This window comes from Macaca nemestrina, chromosome 5 (assembly GCF_043159975.1).
Source record: "Macaca nemestrina isolate mMacNem1 chromosome 5, mMacNem.hap1, whole genome shotgun sequence".
Classification (NCBI taxonomy): domain Eukaryota; kingdom Metazoa; phylum Chordata; class Mammalia; order Primates; family Cercopithecidae; genus Macaca; species Macaca nemestrina.
In genome coordinates, this window is record NC_092129.1 from 25,909,047 (window position 1) to 25,930,377 (window position 21,331).

Genomic DNA, 21,331 nt, shown 5'->3' on the forward strand with positions numbered 1-21,331 from the left:
ACCCACCTCGGCCTCCCAAAGTGCTGGGATTACAGGAGTGAGCCACCGCGCCTGGCAATAATTAAAATCTTATCAGGTGAGGGTAGCCAGACATTGAGGAACTTCTGAAGTACAGGTTGGGATGTAGCTAATCCTATTGCTCTGAGTGATGTTGCCAAAAAAGAGATCGGTGTCTTGCCATTTCTCAGTAGTTGTATAAAATCCTCAAAGGCAGAATTCTTCACCAAAAAGAGCATTATAGAGCTTTGAAGATTTTAATAGAGGCCAGAAAACAGTTGCTGAACTCAAGATATTCTGATTAAGATTTGAATAGCATAAAATAAATTAGGATAATTGAAAGGACATACTCTGAATGACAGGAGAAAGGCCATGTACCCAATAAGGAAAAAAACCTACTCAAGAAAATTCTTACTGGAAGAATCCAAAGCTTAGCAACATAGAGCTCAAGTTGTTCCCAGGAAAGACAGAATCTATTTCTTTGCCTTTTCCAGCTTCTAGAGGCCATCCTCATTCCTTGCCTTATGGCCTACTTCCATCTTCAAAAACAGCAATCACATCACTACAACCTCTGTCAGTCTTAGCAGCGCCTACTCTGACTCTGATCCTCCTGGATTTCTCTTACACAGACCCTTGTGATGAGATGGATCCCACCTGGATAACTCAGGATCATCCTACAATCTGAAGGTCCTTAACTTAATCACATCAGCAAAGTCCCTTTTGTCATGTCATGTGACATGTTCACAAGTTCTAGGGATTAGGACATGGACATCTTTGAGAGGACCATTATTCTACGTACGACAGGTACCAAAGGATGGGTTTCAAAGAGAAGTTGCTTGGAAAACAAAGGAAGAGTGAATACTTTAAACATGTTTGTGTCAGGCAAGAGTAATAGGTGACTATTATCCTAAACTCACCTTCTGCGTAAAGGTACACACCCTGGGGTGAAGTTCCCTTGGAAGGTTATAAAATAGCTGCACGCTATAAAACAGCACAATGCCTGTGCTATACTATACTAATTACTACGGAGGAAGAGAAAGACAGAAAAACTGCAAGAGGAAAGGATATGAATTCTGAAAGCTTAATGTGTATCAGAGGTAATCCTCTAATTTCCCAAGCAGTTAGAAATGGCACAGAGATGATCAGTTTGAAATCATATAGGACCACAGCTGAGAAATTTTTATATTTGAGTGTGTCTCTGAATTGTGTCCATTTCAGCATTCCCTTTAAGAGACGTCACCAATAAAAGCTAACCTGTATAAAGCAGTGTCTGTGTGCCAGGCACTGCTCTAACACAAGACATACATTAACTCAGTTAATCTTCTCAACAACCCTATATGGTAAGTAGTATTTTCATCCCCATTTACAAATGGGAAACACTACAGCACAAAGAAGTTAAGAAATTTGTCCAAGGCCACACAGCTAGTAAGTGGTGGAACCACAACTTATACCCAAGCAGTCTCCAGGTAGCTGGGAAAAGAATAAAGAGAACCGACTTTGCAGGGAGAGAGGCCAGTTTTAAACTCAAAGTCCCCCTTCACTAGCTATTCAAGTTTGGGTAAATTATTTAACTATTATTATAAGCCTCGCTTTTTTCTGTAGAATGGACTAGTAATACCTATAGTGAATATAAAGCTAAGTACAGGGACCAGTATACGGCAGGTATTATTATTAGAGCTGGTATTATTATTTCTATCTTTCTGGCATTATCTTGCAGAGACTTGTTCCAGGTTTAATCACAATATCAAATCTTTTCATAGTAATGCTTGCAACTATGGTAACAACTACTGTCTCCCCTTTGTTCTTCAATATCCTCACACTTACACTAACAGTCTCCTGTTTTTCAATAATGGGTCAAAACTCCAAATATAATCAGGCTGCAATTTTTTAAGTAATAACAATGAATTAAAGCCCATTCTATTCACAAAACACAAGTATTTCACTAATATCAAAACAGTTAACATCAGCATTGTTTACAATGTTATTCATAGGAAAATTCAGATCTTTTTTTTCACTCCACAGCAAGAAACAACAATTTTGAAGGCATGAATAAGATTGTCAATATTTATTGGAATGAATGACTAATATAATTTTAGAGATATTTTCAATTCTGAATATATTCAGCCTCTCTTTGGTCAGCTATATGAAAGAGAGTCTCATTTCACCATAAGCAAAACTATACCCAATATCTCCTAGAACTGGACATACTGAAAGAGCTTTCAGGACAGTTCTGGCACTCTTAGGCTTCTTCCCAAAAGTCCAGGAATACCATGCCTTCTTGATGGGCAGAGTTCGCTTTCAACCCAATTAGTGCCTTCTAACACAAAGTCGTATTTATAGGGTAGACACATGAAAACTTATCTATACCCTGTGGACATCCCAAAGAAATCCAGGAAACTTAAAGCATGATTCCTCCTCAAGAACTGAAACAAAACAAGATTAAAAAAAAAAAAAAAAAAAGAACATCTTCAAAAATTATAACCCCATTTCTACCAAAGCTTTGCATGTTTCAAAAATCTACCATTTTAATGACTGGAAATAATTCAGCATTGGGATTTGGCAAGGTCTTAACTGCCAGCTACGAAATTGGTCCTATTTAGATCTGAATACCTGTACTTGTTAGAACAAATGCTCCATTTTTTTTTCTTATGTTTCAATTTCAGTGTATTCAGGTGGTTCAGCAAGTAAGTAAGAGCATATAATCTTGTGAGCCCCCAGAGTCATAAAATTGTGTTTTTTGTGCCTTTTAAGTCCAGAAAGTCCTTGATTTGAAGAAGCAGCTCCATAAACTTACTAAACAAGTCATCTGACCGTATTAAACTAAAATCTCTATACCCCACCTTTTTCCACACAGTTCCTCAACAAGAAATGATTAAGGGTTACAACATGAAGAAAATTCACAATCTTTGGCTTCTCCTCCATCACATCAGGTAAATCAATTTGACTTGTAAAGTTCACTACTCAGCATAATCTCTCCTGCTAAAGGATGCAATGGTGGCAATGCACAGGTGGCAATGCACAAAGCATAACCTTTAAGTTATGCTTCCAATATTTCCAAAACCATTTTTCCTTCAATCACGCAGTCCCAACTTGACCAATATACATATTTATTCATGTTTTCACCCAAACTCCTCAAATCCCTTCTTGGTATATGGTTAGGATCTATTTTATAGTTATGTCCCTGTGGTATAGCTTATTAGGTGAAAAATGTTTGACTAAAAATACCAGGTGAGATCGACACTAAGGTCAGACAGGCTTCTTTTGGCCTGGTAGTCTCTGTGTACAAGTCCATGGCACATGCATAGGCTCTAGTCCAGCTAGTTTTCCTTGTCTTCTATTATGGCCAATCCAGCCACTGGCCCCATCTTTCTCTTAATTTTGCTGCAGCCAAATGACAAGGCTTCCTACAACCTGCTAGTAGAAAATGTAAGACCTCAAACCTCTTGACATTAAAGAAAAGCTTAATGTTTTAAAACTAACAATTCACAACCTTCACCTCCAGAGAATGTATAAAGGAAATGTTTTATTGTGACACGTAATCTCTAATTTAGTTAAATTTTAATGCAGATTAACTGGGAATAAGATGTTTTAACTAGAGCTTAAGTAGATTTTGTTCAACACGCTATTTTTTTAATTCCAACATACATTAATTTCCTCATCTCACCAAGAATTGTCTCAGATATAATGTAGCTACTCACTGCACATAATTCTATAAGATGTTATTTCGTGGACTAAATATTTAATATTAGGTTATTTAATTTTATTGTTTATTTTTCTTCTGAATCTTAAGAAAGCAGGAAAAATATGGCTAAGAAATAATTTATTGAAGCTATTATTAAACACCATTTCAAGACATAAATGCAAAACAAAACAACACACCTGATTGAATGACGAATCACTATCAGAGCAATTGTCTGTGCAGTAACTACGGCTTTTCTCCTTTTGGATTTTTTTCTGCCTCTCTTGATTTCGTGTCTCATCTTCTTCAAACTTGTTAATCATAGACTCAACCACAGCTATCATGATGTTCTTCAGGTAATGCATCATTTCTTTGTACCTTTAAATTCAAGGTAGTCTTAATAAGAGAAATGCAATCAGAAATTAAAACAGTCAACTAGTTAAATTATCTTTTTTTCTATAAAAAGGGAAGTCCCTTTAAGAACACAATGCTAAACAGAAAAATCAAACTCAATTTTTCCTAAAGAAGAGGTGGTAGAACAGAATTCACAAAACAGCAATAAAAATTAATAGGGAATTCAAAAAGTATGTTATTTCCTGGGTTTTTTCACGGTTACGTGGACCAAGGTAGTAAAATTAAAAGAACCTAAGGCAAGAGGTTTCAATGGCATGGATTCCAATTGCTAGCAAAAAAGTCAACTATTAATATTATATCACCAAAACCCAGGCTAACTTACACATAACCTTCATCCTCTTGTCTTATACCTATCTCTTTCTCCACCCCTCCCATCCTCTATTTTCTTTCCTTCTCTTCTCCCTTGTCCATACTTTATAGACACCCATAGACACAACTGAGAGCTCTTGTATATTCCCAAGACCTATGTAAGAGTTAAGCTATCAATGTGTCCTTTCAAACAGAGGTGGGAAACCCACTCTCAGGATGTTAGGAAAAAGATTCCTGAAATTATTAAGAGTGTGAATTGGATAATATTTAAAATCTCTTCTGGTTGGTCTAAAAAGCTTAAAAAGAACTGGTATCAAATTTTCTCCACTTTGTAAGTTCAAACTCTCAAGCATCCCTATGAATACGAAACTGAAATCCTCAAAAGCACTACTAATAGAATTTTAGAGCTAGAAAGAACCATAAATATAGTTGAGCTCTTTATTTTACAAATGAAGCCTGTGTGACCTGAACCACTGAAATTTCTGTATTTAAAACAAAAAAGGCATAAAGATGTAAATAAAAATAGTGAATAAATTATAAAATTTGAAATTAGAAAACTTGGATGGGGATCCTGACTATTTTACCGGCCAGCTCTGTCATCATGAATAAGTTTCAATTTCCTCAACTATAAAATGCGACTAAAAATACAATCTAGCTAACCTATTTCATATGACTATAGCAAGAAATAAATATCTGTGTATGTATATACATATATACACATATATGTCTGAAATGATAATACATGTATAGTGTGTGTGTATATATACATATATACATGTATTTATTGTCATTAAAATAATGAAAATACACTAGGAAACTATGCATAGAAATGTCCTTTTCTGTATAATTCTGGATAATGGGTCATTGTAACTCTATAAATCAAAAGAAGAAAAGGTACTTTATCTCTCACAAAAGAAATCAAATCTGCTGGGGAATTTGAATAGAAATCATAGACTGAGATTCTATATAAAAAGTATAAAATACATTTAAAATTTTTCTTGTTAAATAGATATAATTTCTACATAATTTAAACTATGTTAATATATTTAAATGTAATTTTTAATATGTATATCATATAGAACTATAAGTTTTGAAATACGCGTATTTAACATATTTCTTTAAGTATCAGAAATTATGAGAAAACACAAAAATACTGAAAGCAGATGGAAATAAATTAGGAACCGCTAGGGGGAGAAACATACAGAAGACAACTCAATGGAGGTAACAAAGAGTCCAGGGAATATCCCAGTTTGATATAAAGGGACATAAAGAGCAAAAAGAAGTCTGAGACACACACACTAATTTGCAAAGTATATTTAAGGATAACTGAGCCCGGAGATCCAGCTTCTGCCTCTACAGATTCTGGGCAGCAACAAATAGGGAAACAAAACAGTGCCCTGGCAGCAATCAATACACATCCATCAAAAGCTGTTCTCTCCTTCCACAGTGATTGAATTCTAGCTGGGCACAGGACTAAACTACACTCCCCAGCCTCCTTTGCAGCTAGGGAAGGTCATGTGAACAACATGAAGTCCCTATCTCCTTAAAACTTATAATCTGGTGATTTAATAAAGAAGTATAAAAGTAAATCTTAATGATATACAGGATAAGGATAATGGTACTTAAAATCCATAGAAAATCTATAAGTTTTGCTCTGAAAATAAATGTTTCCAACAGACCTTTTAGAAAAGACCAGCATAAATTATGCTGTAAAAAAATACTAAAAAAATGGCCACAGGCAGTAGCTAATAATTCTAAAAAGTAAATTAAAAAATAGTGTCATATCATCAATATCAAGAGTTAAATGAACTAAAACTCAATAGCAGCCATTGCAGTTTTGAAAAGACTAAGAAAAAACAGATATAAAATAGAATATAAACACCATTGAGTAGATTCTTTCATGCTTTGCAAGTTTTAAAGACTACAGAAAGAAAAAGCTCTAAGAAATCGTGAATAAAAACCACATCAATTAACAATGAAATTCTACAGTACTTCCACTCATTATATGAGGAATATTGTATATTATATAGATCCTATAAATGAATTATTCTGTGTGCAAACATCTGTTTAAAAAATAAATCTCGAAATGTTTAATTACAAAAATACTTTATAACAACTGTAATGCTGTCTACAGATGTAGTGTTGCCACATTAGCCCTAAGTGATTTCTGAAGAATCACCAAAAAAAAAAAAAACTGAAAAAACAAAAAAAAGCTGCACAATGTAAAATCTTTCATCCATGGTTCATAAAGTGGAAAATAAACATTTACTGAGTCATTTAAAATCTTTATGAGGTAATTATTACTGTATTAATTTTAACACATGGATGAACTAAAACACAGGAAAATCAAATAGCTTAAATAGAGATAAAAAGTAATTTCCTAGCAGTACTATATACAATTCTGCCCTTACCATGAAAATACTTTCATTAGCTGACTAATAAAGTATTTTAGTATTCCTTCTAGAATTGTTTAATGATACCGCTAGAAACAGACTTACTAGGAATTATAATATTATCCAAAGATAAAGGTGATTCTATTTTTTGTTTTCCCCAAATCAAGAAATAAGAAATCTTAGCCTCTATAACTTACGCTTGATATAGATTAGTGCATCAAACTTGCTAAATTTACTAAAATAGCTGTATGATGTCACTTTGTCAATTACTAACATATTAATTTAAATAATACAATCAGTTGTCCCAAAGAGGAAGAGCTCTTGTGCAAAATAATTTTTTTAAAGTTTAACTAATTAAAAGTAAATTAGATTTAATACTTTAAAATACAGTCAGTAATATAAGCTCAGGTATATATTCAAATGTCTCTGATACTGGAAATATGAACCACAGCAGGTTTTCAAATGACATCATGTAATTCAACATCTTTTCATTAAAATACTGATGAGCAAAAAAAAATTGACGATGGCATCCTGCCTAGGGCTGGTTCCCACCTTGTACTCTGAGATGCCAGGTAGGATAGGCTACTAGCAAGTCTGAAGTGGAATAATTATTCCAGTTAAATAACTATCTTGCCCTTATTAATCTTTCTTAAATGCATGTATAGCTCACACTTATTTCAGTGTTTAATATTACAAGCGTTTTCATCTTTATTTAGAAGTTTGGTGATGTTTCTTTGACCAGAAATAGGCTGTAGGAACTTAACTGTTGTTTACATCAATTAACCTAGACCCCAAAAAAAGTGAAGGAGCAAGTTATGCAAATATTTGGGAAAAGGGCATTCCAGGTAACAGGAGCAACATGAGTGCGAATACCTCGGGAAAGGACTTACTTGGTTTTTTGTGAAAGAGCAGGCAAGACCACAGCATGAGGGGGGAAATGGTAAGAAGTGGAGTAGGAGAGGGAGCAGAAGGCCCATGGTAGGCCTCATTGGGCTTGGCTACAAAAAGAATTCTGGGTTTTACTCAAAACGAGATGGGAAGCCTTTGGAGAGTCTGGGGGAAAGGGTGTCGTGATCTGACTCACTGTTTTAAAGAATCATTCTGGCTGCTACGAGAGAAATAGACTGTGAGTGACAGAGATCAAGGTGCTGTCAAGAAGTCTCATTGAAGAAAATGTTATTTGAAAATATTATTATGGCCATACTCACTCTTTAGATTCTTGAGTTCTTTTAGTGACCTGCTGTACAACTGTATCATAGCCGCATTCTTCACCCTGATTCTGATCAGATGTGCATTTTTCCATTTCTTCTTCAATCATAGAACCCAAAGTGTTGCCTATATGTTGTCTGAGGTATTTCACAAATTCATAGCTGAAACAAATATTTAGAAATTAAATACGGTAAATATCATAAGCATATTCAGAAAAAAAATCAACACAGAAAGGTAACATATTAAGATTTTGTACCTTAAACTAGGATTAAATTGGTCATTCATCACAAATCATCAAGCTAATCTACAAATTTTTGGCTACTTTTTTCTGAGACACTTGGCAAAAATCATCATTTAAAGATTACCACAGTAGGAAAAAGCAAATTTCAGAAGCAACCCAAACTTTAGCAGTTAGAAGTCTCTTCACATTTCTTTTTTATGTTCCTATCTTTAACATGTGACAGTGAAGAGTATGAAAAGCAGTTGTTAAGGATTTTCAGTTATTCAAGCTGATGAGGAAAATCATCTAGAATATAGTAATCATGAAATAAGAAATTGGAAAAAGTTAACTTCCATCATCAGAAGAGTTTTGTGTACATTTTGAAAGTAGTAACTGATGTAACTTCCACCTAAACAGTTCTTATGTTACTAAGATTATCACTATTATTAAATTCAAGACACACTTTGCCATTGGTATTTAAAGCCCTCATAGATTCCAATTTATCCTACCAGATCTATGTCCCATTACTACCTCACACATGCCCAACTCTCCATGTGATGTTTATTCCCAATACCTTTGAAAACATTATTTCACCCACTTAAGAGTGTTTTACCACCACTCCTATAGATTATCTTCTACAGCCTAAAATGCTACCTTCTGATAAAAGCTTTCCTCGTTTCTCAACAACTGATATCCTTTCTCACCTAAGACCCAAAAGTACTCTGTCCTTCTCTATTAGCATGCAAAACATTTTCTTGGATGCAGTTATATGACCTGCTTTATCTCCTGCTTCATTCCTGACCACCTCTACACCCAGATTTCTACATTGTTTATAGACTTGACAACAGAACAAATCCACTTGTCTATCATCTGCAATATCTTGTACACAGTAGACACTTTATAAATACTTGTTAGATTGAAATATAGCATTGGGGAAAGGTTTATCTCTTCATTTTCTACATCAGCGGCTGTGAATTTGAATTTGCTTATTTTTTCTAAATATTTGTTTTAGTTGTTAATACTTTGTTCATTTAATGTCTATTAACAAACTTCTGATGACATTATACAATAATTACCCCCATATATGCCCTCTTATCCTTCCTGTAATTCCCCTATAAGAAAAAGAAAAGATGAATGAAAAGAAGAAAAAAAAGGAAGTGTACAGCAAAAAGCACTCTCCTCTTTCCGACTACCCACCACATTTTTGGCACTAACAGCATTATTTTTCAAGACTCCCAAACTTGACAACATGGAACACTCTTTAATGTCTGCATCTTCTGCACCCCTTGCCCATCCACTCAATCAGTCACCAACATGTGTTAGTGTTCCTGTACATCCCTGGCTTTCATCACTGCCTCCCTTTTTTCTCTATCAATCAGTACAAAGCCATATCACTTCAAACAGAGATTACTGCAGTAGCCTTCTTGTTTAACTTCTCACTTCCCTCTCTCCTCTCTCATATTTTCTTCCCTCTCATATTCATCCCAAACACTGTAGTCATATTAGCCTTCCAAAAGAACTTATTTTACTATTTCAGTCAGAGCTAGAGCCATTTTACTCATACCAATACCTCATACCATGTCACGGACGCACATAATGCCTCAATAAATATTTGCTGAATTTAAAACAATTGGCTGCCTATTATCTTTCATGGTCAAATACTGCTTCCTTGGCCTGGACTTTAAATACCTAATCAATCAAATCTCTTTATAAGAGTATCTCTACTTAAACGAGGCTACATTCAAAATTCCCAACAAACCTCCAACTATGTTGATCTTCATATGAGAAAGTGATAAACTGGCCAGGCACAGTGACTCATGCCTATGATCCTAGCATTTTGGGAGGCCAAGGTGGACAGATCATGAGGTCAGGGGATCGAAATCATCCTGGCCAAATGGTGAAATCCCATCTCTACTAAAAATACAAAAATAGCTGGGCGTGGTGGCACGTGCCTGTAGTTCCAGTTACTCAGGAGGCTGAGGCAGGAGAATCACTCGAACCCAGGGGGCAGAGGTTGCAGTGAGCCAAGATTGCACCACTGCACGCCAGCTTGGTGACAGAGTGAGACTCCATCTCAAAAAAAAAAAGATGATAAACTAACTTGTAAGTGACTACCATGCTAAACTCTGTGCTAAGCACTTCATTAATATTATTTTATTTATCATATGATAGGTAAACAGATGAAGACACATATTCAAAACATGAAAAAACCTTGTTAAATTCATAAGCTACTAATTAATTCACTTTACTCCAAAGCCCATGTGAATCCCATAATCCCAGAGTCCCAACGATGTAAAAATATCAGAAGTGTTATAAGATATTTTGTAGTTGCAAATTGAGTGAAAAGGGAAATAAATAAATGTAATATCTTTACCAATTTGTATATTATTTCAATTTCATTTTGCAAGAAAAATTAAATTTTATTCTCCCAAAATTATAACTAGCATATTAAATTTAAAAGTATAATTTACTTAAATATTTTAATTATTGATTGAATTTCCTTTAAAATGTTCAATATTTATATTCGATATTTGGATAGTAAATCCTATGCGTTAAGGGAATAAGTATTAAGAATAGCAGAAGAGGAAGATGAAGCTATTTTGTAAATCCAATGTCTTATAACATTAGATTGAAATAGCAAATATTAATTTTCAGAAATGCAATCCAAGAAAAACAAAACCCAAAGCTTACTGAATCATATATCATAGAAAACAGCCTCTAATCATCATCTAAATAGTCTGCGCTTCTTTTGGTAATTCATCATTGACTTACATTATCGGAAGATCTTCCCATATACATGGAAACTTCCTATCTATACTAAATATTTACTCATTATTTAATTTGTGTATGTCTAATTACAAACCAAATCTTTGCACATTCCATACAAAACAGTGAAATCACACCGGTAATAAAAAAAATTCAAAAATTAAGGTTTCAAGAGAATCCTTTAAACATGTCCTCAATTTTGTAATATCTGACAATGCCCATACTGCTTCTACACACAGCTGGCTCTGAGACACAGCCATGCAGATGTGCATGATGAGGTAAGTCAAAAAAAAAGCTCTTTGGGTCAGGTGCAGTGGCTCACACCTGCAATCCCAGTACTTTGGGAGGCCAAGGCAGGTGGATCACCTGAGGTCAGGTGTTCAAGAGCAGCCTGGGCAACATGGTGAAACCCCGTCTCTACTAAAAATACAAAAAAATTAGCTGGGCATGGTGGCATGTGCCTATAATCCCAGCTACTTGGGAGGCTGAAGCAGGAGAATCGCTTGAGCCCAGGAGGTGGAGGTCGCAGTGAGCCAAGATTATGCCATTGCACTCCAGCCTGGGTGACAGAGCAAGACTCTGTCTCAAAAAAAAAAAGCTCTTTGTTCTCCACCACAACCATGCGTCCACAACCAGGAACCCAATGAATCAAGAATCAGAACATCTGATATTTCAGTTGCATAAAAGTATCACTGCTTTCCAAAAAGAACAAAGCTGGAGGCATCATGCTACCTGACTTCAAACTATACCACAAGGCTAACCAAAACAGCATAGTGCTGGTACCAAAACAGATATATAGACCAATGGAACAGAACAGAGGCCTCAGAAATAATGCCACACATGTACAACCATCTGATCTTTGACAAACCTGACAAAAACAAGCAATGGGGAAAGGATTCCCTATTTAGTAAATGGTGTTAGGAAAACTGGCTAGCCACATGCAGAAAGCTGAAACTGGATCCCTTCCTTACGCCTTATACAAAAATTAACTCAAGAAGAAATAAAGACTTAAACATAAGACCTAAAACCATAAAAACCCTAGAAGAAAACCTAGGCAATACCATTCAGGACATAGGCATGGGCAAAGACTCCATGACTAAAACACCAAAAGCAATGGCAACAAAAGTCAAAACTGACAAACAGGATCTAATTAAACTAAAGAGCTTCTGCACAGCAAAAGAAACTATCACCAGAGTGAACAGGCAACCTACAGAATGGAAGAAAATTTTTGCAATCTATTCATCTGACTAAGGGCTAATATCCAGAATCTACAAAGAACTTAAACAAATTTACAAGAAAAAAACAAACAACCCCATCAAAAAGTGGATGAAGCATATGAACAGACACTTCTCAAAAGAAGACATTTACGCAGCCAAGAAACATATGAAAAAAAGCTCATCATCACTGGTCATTAGAGAAATGTAAATCAAAATCACAATGAGAAGTATAACTCTTGGGTATGATTTGTTATAAAGCCCAATCTGTAAGCAACACAAAGGATATATCTGTAATTGAGGCCGTAAGGAAAGTTAACACAAGCGCATTAACAAAATGTAGCCAATAAAGCTAAAAAAACACAATTCTAAAATAAAAGGCACATGAAAAAAATCCCTGTAGAGAAGGAAGGGATACAACTAGATAGGAGGAAAAAGTTCTGGTGTTCTATTCTTCAGTAGGATGACCATAGTAACAATAAAACATTATACAGTTTCAAATACCTAGAAGGAAGATACTGAATTGAAAGAAATGATAAATGTCTGAGATGATGAATATGCTAATTACCTTGATCTATATGGAAACATCACTGTGTACTCCATAAATACATTCAATTATTATTTGTCATTTTAAAAATGAAATTCACTTTTTTAAAAATCTCCACCATTTAGCAACAGCTTTAAATAGCAAATATCCTGGAAAATGTTTAAATCTACTCTGCCGAAATTTGAATAACCTCATGCTTTTTTCTAGTGACATAATTTTTACCTATGACCACAGTAATATCTCCAGAAGACTCATTCAAAATGCTTCCAGGTTTTCATCCAAGTTCTAAATTAAATGAACCCAAGGACCCCAAGGTTAAATCTTGTCTTAAGAGGTTACTGCTCTTTTCAAAAGAAACTTCTAGGGAGAAAAAAAAAAATCTCCAGGGTTGGCAATGCCCTTTATCACAAAAGGACTGCCAGGCTGCCCATAGCTAAGGGTATTCTACTGACTCTGGGACCACTGAGAAACTTTGAGAGTCTCCAATCCCAAATTAATGAACAGAGTCATTTCTTCAAGTGGGCCTTCTACTCTTTAGGTAAGAGTACTTCAAGACTTTAAATTCTAATCCGACAATTAATTTTATGTTATTTCTTTTACCATCGGAATTCATAGCAGTACCCCATAAAATACTAAATGAAGTTGCTGTTCTATAATGGTGCCCCAAGATAGAAAACATTGTTGCAACGATGGGAAAAACAGACACCAGGACTCCAAAAGATGGGAGACAGGGAGGGAGCAAGAGTTAAAAAAAACTACCTATCAAAATACTACGTTCACTATTCAGGCAACACGATCAATAGAAGCCCAAACCTCAGCATCACGCAATATACCCATGTTAACAAACCTAGGCATGAATCCCCTGAATCTAAAAAAAGAAAATTATTATTGCAATGGAGCAGGGAAAAATACGGGTCTACAAAATTAAGTACTGTGTTTCCCACATTGTAATGCTGATAGTATTGGTGCTATGTACCAGCTCTTATGAAATCTATATCTAATCTCAAAGATTGATAGTACTACTGATTTTTTAATCAAATGTTCCCATTGCATCATTTTTTAAAAATAATTTGGAGATATAATATATTCTAGTTATTTTGTATAAAAGCCCTGGATGCCTCAAAAAGACTTTTAAAAGACCCTTATACTTATCCCAGGGAGTGCAGACTCAGATGCTACAGAGGGTAGTCTGGTAAAGGAAAGCAAGCCATGTGTGAGAGAGAATGGATAGAGGTTGTGGTGAAATGAAGACATGCCCCAACTAAAGGCAAAGCTTCTACATAGTTCCAGCAACTTGTCTTTAAGAAATATGAGCCTGGTGTTAACCTTTTAACGTTTTAAGAAAAGCCAGAAAACTGACTTTTCAGCATTATCTCTCAATTTTTAAATGGTGTTTTTCTTTTTTTTTTTTTTAAAGTAGTCAAAGCAAACATGTCCACAGACCAAATATGGCCTGCAGGATGCTAATCTGGTCTTTCAATACCCTCTCTCCCCAAGAATTACAAAATTCTAACCACTAGTGAATGTCCTATATGTTTAAAATTTCTATTCAAGAAATACAAAAGCTCTCTGAAAAATCTGTATCATGCTTAACAACTTATTTTAAAATATTCTTACTAGGTCTAATTTAAATCAATTCTGCTACAATTTAGGTCCTATCTTTTCAGATCTTTAAGCAAGCTGTTAACATCTTCAGATTTCACATGTTCCAATTGTGCTTAAAATATCAAGATAATAATAGGAATAATATAGCTTTGACTGACATGGATTACAATAAATACAACTTCCACTTATTTCTATTTTAATTAAAGTCTATTAGTATTCATTATTCATTTAAAATTTTTCTAATAACTGGTTTTTCTAGTTTTTTAAAAGATATAGTCTGTACAATGAATAAACAAGTTTCTAATTCTTATACATCTTTTAATAATCTATGAAGCAGGTTTGCTTCAGGTTTAAATTCTGAAGTTTACACTGACCAATTTTGCAACCTTACGCAAAACACTTGACCTAAGTTTCAATTGCCCACTACTTAATGGTGATGATAATCTGAATATTAAAATGTTTTTTATATAATAGTGTTTTCATATACTTTGACATTTTTCTCACCAAATATACTATGCATACATTTGACTAACCTTGTTACTTTGAAGTAATTTAATGAGAAAAAAATAAAAACTTGGTACCAATGACACTATTACCAAATGAATGCAAAATACTTTTTACAAAATATTTTTCAAAGAGGGACATTAAAACCTAAGAAGACAACTGTTTGTTAATAGGGAAAGACATGTGGAGTGGAGCTCACCACATTTCAGAAGCAGTTCAGTTAAAATACACAGCAATGTGTCTGATCATTCATCAGTAGTAACCAATGATTTGAAATTCTTCACATTTACATTGAAAAACTTTAAGTTGAGTAAAAGAACATTCACTTTTTCCATTCTCTTTTTGCCAGATTTCTTACCTATATTTCCCAAGAAAATGCAATAATTTTTTTCTGTGATAAACTTCTGACATGTTCATAATGTTTATATAAAAATATGGAGAGGTACAGAGGTTACTCTTACAACATAAGGACATTCAGAAATCTAATTGGTACAAGTTTGTTTCAAAAAAGTCATCCTTTTAGCTATTTAAAAAGGCAAGAGGCCGGGAGCAGTGGTTCATGCCTGTAATCCCAGCACTTTGGGAGGCCGAGGTGGGCGGATCACCTGAGGTCAGGAGTTCAAGACCAGCCTGGCCAACATGGTGAAACCCCGTCTCTACTAAAAATATAAAAAGTAGCCGGGCGTGGTGGCAAACGCCTGTAATCCCAGCTACTCGGGAGGCTGAGGCAAGAGAATCACTTGAACCCAAGAGGCGGAGGTTGCAGTGAGCTGAGATCTTGCCATTGCACTCCAGCCTGGGGTCAAGAGTGAGACTTCGTCTCAAAAAAATAAATAAAATAAATAAATAAAAAGGCAAGAAATATTCAATCACATATGGAAAAAATTATCATTAATTTTTTAAAAGTATTTTATTAGTGGTTATGAATTGTAATGTTGACATGAGGAATTCTTAAAATAGGCTATATTTCAGAATCATAGAATTTATTATATGACAATCTTATATCACATTAGCATATATAATCATACTTAATCACACTAGTGTATATAAGACCATATAATAGAAAGAACGAGTATTTTACATCTCCTACAACTTTTTAGGTCAAAAATAAGCTTTTGGCTCATAATAAACAGTTACAAGGAATGCATTCATTAATTATAGAAGCACACATAATTCTTGGTAATTTTCTCCATACAGGTAAATCTCCTTACAGAATGAATACTTTCTTACTTTATTTTATTTATTTTGTTTTATTTTGTGACAGGGTCTCGCTCTGTTACCTAGGCTCACAGCAGCCTTGACATTCTGGGCACAAGGGATCCTCCCACCTCAGCCTTCTGAGTGGCTGGGACTACAGGCACATGCCACTGCACCCAACTAATTTTCGTATTTTTTGTAGAGACAGGGTTTTGCCATGTTGCCCAAGCCGGTCTTGAACTCCTGGTGTTAAGTGATCTGCCCACCTCGACTTCTCAAAGTGCAGGGATTACAGGCGTAAGCCACTGAGCACAGCCCAGAGGAAATATTTTCTTGAAGTTACCACTTAAACATACTAGAGTTCCCTAATTAAAAAGTCACTGGTGAATCCTTCTGTAAAACAAAGAATGATACCCAATTCAACAAATATTACTGTGGTCCCTCTGTATCAAAAACAGACCAAGTGAGAAGGCTATAAAGGTGAGTCTCTGCATTAGAGACTGTTAAAATCATTAGAATTGGTAAAAAAAAAAAAAAAAAAAAAAAAAAAAAAAAAAACCACTCTATTTATCACTGAAATGCCAGTAACTACACTCTAATTCTGAGGTCTCAACTCTAACTGCATATTAGACTTACATAGAAAGCTTTGTTTTAAAACCACCAGGGCCCAGCCTCTACCACTTCCCTCTGCCAAAACCCCCAGGAAATTTTGATTCATCTATGGTAGGGACTAAGCATCAGTATTTTTCTAAATAGCCCCCAGATGGTTCCAGTGCAGCAAAGGTTGAAAAAGCAATGCTGCTTTATAGGGAGCCAGTCTGCATGTAAAAATTTACACAACACATACACACATAATGAAAACAACATACTCTTCTCTCTCTCCCCTCCCACCAGGCCTCAAATCCTTGCTGCCATTCTTAGAGAAAAGTGGGAGAGCTTAGATCTTTTAGAGGGTATACAGTTTACTGTAGAGAAAAAGAAGTTCCTGTGAAAAGCAGAGAGAGTATTTTAGCTGTCCCATAAAACACATGCCTAGATATGGCTGTACTGCCTACGCTGTAGTTTCTCCCCAAATGACATTTTCCCTCACTTTATTATACCACCTGAAATTACATCAACTGTCTTAAAAACCAACTTCTTACAAAAATGTTAACAGCCCAGCAACAATTTCCCATAAGTCTTTTTTTTTTTTTTTTTTTTTTGAAACGGAGTCCCTCTCCCTCTGTTGCCCAGGTTGGAGTGCAGTGGCACGATCTCGGCTCACTGCAACCTCCACCTCCTGGGGTCAAGCAATTCTCCTGCTTCAGTCTCCCAAGAAGCTGGGATTACCAGCGCCCACCACCACGCCCGGCTAATTTTTTTTTTTTTTTTTTTTTTTTAGTATTTTCAGTAGAGAAAGGGTTTCACCATGTTGGCCAGGCTGGTCTTGAACTCCTGACCTCAAGTGATTCACCTGCCTTGGCCTCTCAAAGTGCTGGGATTACAGGCGTGAGCCACCATGTCCAGCCTCCCCTATAAGTCTTTTAATTAGATTATTTTTCTTGCTAATTACAGGCCAACATCACTTGGATTTAGGGAATCAATGTTCTAATAGTGGATGTGGAAAAATGAAAAATTCTGAAATAAACACTTTGGAAAGGAAGACACAACTAAGTGACTCTAGAACATTAGTGCTGAAGGAGAGTTAGGTCACTGAAAGAAAGAGAAATGGAAATATGAGCACCTGAAATAACTGACCTTTAAGATCCCTTCCAACTCTGAGATTGGAAAATTCTATGGAGACACCAAAGTTAAGCAGCTCCTCTTTTCCTTTCTCACATAAAAGAATTCCCTCCTCCTAAGACACAGATCTCAGGCTAGTGCAACTAAGACATTATACATTTTACCCTATTATTAAGATTAAAAATGACTTTTAGGATTCTAAGTCAAGTCTTACCTTTAAGACTATAAACTAGCTATAATTCGAGCCCCTCTGGACTGTTTTTTAGGAGGCCACAAGTAAATCTCTTTAGTAAATAGTAACTATTAACTGTGCATGTCATTTAAAAAGCATTTATTTAACCTACCTAATGAGCTGTTGAAGAGTAATACAGTATTACCAGAGTCATTAGACTTCTGAGAGGAACTACAATGACCCAATTTTAACTTGAAAAAATTTTTAAATTGATACAGATAGATAAAGCAATAATTATGGGCAAAAGTGTAGCTTTAAATGCTTCTATTAAAAAAGAAAAAAGAGCTGCATATTAATGAGCTAGTATTCAGTACCAGAAGGTTAAAGGTTTCCCACATAGAAAAAAATAAAGAGCAGAAATTAATAAAACAAAAAATATGTGTCTATATAACAGAAAGGAGGAGAAAAAGTCAAAAGGTGGTCCATTGAAAAGGCTAAGAAAATAAACTTCTAGCATAACAGATGAAGAGCAAAAGTGGGAAGACACAAATAAAAACAAAAGGGAACATGACTACAGATACTGGAAATACTAAAAAGATAACAGGATATTCATGAAAACCTTTTTATAAATAAGTTTGAAAATCTAGATGAAATGGCCAAATTCCCAGAATATGATCCTAGCAAAAACCTACTCAGTAATTTACAGATAATTTAAACAACTCCATGTAAAATAAAAACCAGAAATGAAATCCCAAACATAATGCTTTATGTGGATGTGTTGAGGTAAATTATCATTATATAAGCTTACAAAACATTCATCACCCAACCTATATTTGAAAAAGTTCTAATTTTTCTGTACTCCACTGTTTAACAAATCTGTAGCTAACCAAAAAAAGCTAGTCTCTGGTAGCTCCAAAATAAATAACGTTATCATCTAATAACAGGTATTAGTAGTGAATTGAAAGAGAAAATAAACAAGAAAATCATAGAAATACAAAAGAAAAAGAAACCGTATGTATAATCGGAAATACTAAAGAAATTAGAAACTCCATATTAATGAAGATTCCTTTCACATTTTTTAAAACTCAAATTGAGAAAGTAGTGAAAACTGCAAATACTCCCCCTATAAAACTGCAAGTAAACACAAACTTGTACATAGAATTTTAAAGAACTCAAAAATGCCCTGATGCACATATATGATATTGACAGGAGTTCCAGATGAGTAGAACTTCAGGGTACCCAAGGGTAACCAAGAGTCAGTAACGGTAGTATAACTAGAAAAATTTCCAATGTCATCTCTGTCAGATCCAAATGAAATGCAAACACTGAGTTAAAAACACTAGTAATAATAATGAATGGAGGCACCTGGAGGCAGACTTGTAAATTCAGAGGCTTAACTGAAATTATATGAACCAAAAGAAAAACATAAGTCTCTAAAGATCTTCAAGATCTACCTCAAATGGCACCTCTCTCATTAAACCTCTTTTCCTTACTGCTCCCACACGCAGAGCACTCTGTCCCCGCTTCTCTGTCTCTTATATTTCTGACATGTATCACAGACATTTAGTTATGTGGCTTACCCCTCTAGAGAAACTTAAACTATTCCAGAGGAAACTAATGATCTCACTTCGGTATTCCCTTTGCAGTGCTCAGAGTGAATAATTCGTGTGGCCACTGAAAATATCAGCAAAGGAACAAAGATTGTTGGAACTCATTGCTTTTAAGTACTGTAGAGTGACAGGAATCCCCTGAAATCGTGGAAGTATTCTTTCAAAGAGGATGAATAATTTATATTAATATTACTGCGCTGCCCGGGTGAGGCACGGGGTAATGGATTATTAGGATATAGTGGTTGTGGCAGAGGCGGCGGCCGTGCGCGCTGACTCAGGCCTGTAGTCCCAGCACTTTGGGAGGCCGAGACGGGCGGATCACTTGAGATCGGGAGTTCGAGACCAGCCTGGCCCACGTGGTGAAACCCCGTCTCTACCAAAAATACGAAAACTAGCCAGGCGCGGTGGCGGGCACCTGCAGTCCCAGCTACTCGGGAGGCACTCCAGCCTGGGCGACAGAGAGAGATTCCCCCTCAAAAAATATAGACAGAGAGAGGAGGAAGAAGCTTTAGGAAATAAGAATAAATGTTAAATAAATTCGACGTTTTGGCAAATAAGAGAAAAAGTAACCCTCCAAGTTGGGCACGATTTTAAAAACAATAAATAAAAATTAACATTGTTGACCTTTCTCTGGACCTTCTCTGGATCAATGGTTTGTAGGCTTAAGATATCAAAAGCAATTTTACTTGTGAAAATTTTCATCAGTTTCCTCCAGATGTAAAAGAATCTCTTCGGCACACTCCAGGGAAGGGGCACCCGTGATTTTCTCCTTCACGCTCTGGAACAACTGCCTCAGCATCGCCTGCAACATTGCCTGGTCCTCGCTGGAGAAACTGGCCATCCTGTTGGAATCAAACGCCCACTCTCATTACTCCAGGTCCGAGCAAAAGCCGCGCACTGCGCACGCGCACCCCTACCCAGCCCCGGCTACGTGCGGCGTCGTTCCCAGGGAGACCGCGGCTAGCGCCTGGGGGTGGGCCCTCAGCTGCCAGCGCGTCATTTCGGAAAACAAGTCACCTTTGGGGAAGCAGGGATCCGCGAGGTCTCGTCTCTGGTACTCGTAGTTGCTAGCCTTCAGTACCAGCAGACCTCAGACTTTCCCGGCTAACAAAAGAGACATCAGGAATGATCTGATGGGAGGAACCGACGACGGAACGTCAGCGGTGCGCGTGACGTCAGCTCGCTGATGTGGCTTCCTTGGTGAGAGGGAGTGGCACCAGGTGACCTGGGGGCGCCCAGAAAATGTTCGAGTGAGCCGCTCTCCCTCGCCGCCGCGTTGTAGGTGGGAGAGAAGAGAGTACGAAGAGAAAGTGATCAATAAAAGAAAGATAGTAGAAGTGAAACTGAAAGTAGCCTGGCAAGGCTCAATTGAAGAGTAAATGGTATTGAAAAGTTGCAGTGGTATTTTCCTCTAACGGCTAACACCTACTGAGCTCCTACGCCTCACCAAACACTTTCCTTACCAAGCACCTTGCTAGGAGCTATGAAGCAGATTCCCTCATTGAGTAACAGAGAAAAATAACGATTACAATACAGTGCAATTAAATGTCATGCTAGAAAATAAAAAAAAATGTGCCAAGTCGGTGCTGTGGAGACCCAGAATTAGTTTCAACCTGATAGAGGAGTTGAGGAAAGAAGCAAAGAGCAAACTGGACATGCAAAGAATAGGGACCTCAGAGTGTAGGATATACTGGCACTTGAGGTAATAGGGTTAGAAAGAGGAGGTGAGGAAGCTAAAGAAGTAAATTGGTCACATCTGGAAGGATCTAATCT

The 21,331-nt window shown here is 36.1% G+C and overlaps 1 protein-coding gene across 5 annotated transcripts in view; it reads right to left on the reverse strand.

The window, feature by feature from the left end:
• LOC105465516 (TBC1 domain family member 32) overlaps window positions 1-20,456 on the reverse strand; it is a 227,177-nt gene extending 206,721 nt beyond the window's left edge. For 4 of the 5 annotated variants that reach the window (XM_071096373.1, XM_071096370.1, XM_071096372.1 and 1 more), the window contains exons 1-3: window positions 20,245-20,456; window positions 8,001-8,162; window positions 3,877-4,054 (exon numbers count right to left, since the gene is read on the reverse strand). In XM_071096373.1, the coding sequence (XP_070952474.1) occupies window positions 3,877-4,054; window positions 8,001-8,162; window positions 20,245-20,399 (495 nt within the window). In that variant the 5' untranslated portion in view covers window positions 20,400-20,456. Of the gene's footprint in view, window positions 1-3,876; window positions 4,055-8,000; window positions 8,163-20,182 lie in introns of all 5 variants that reach the window. The other variant, XM_071096374.1, reaches the window with a different exon arrangement.
• Window positions 20,457-21,331: the final 875 nt, after the last annotated feature.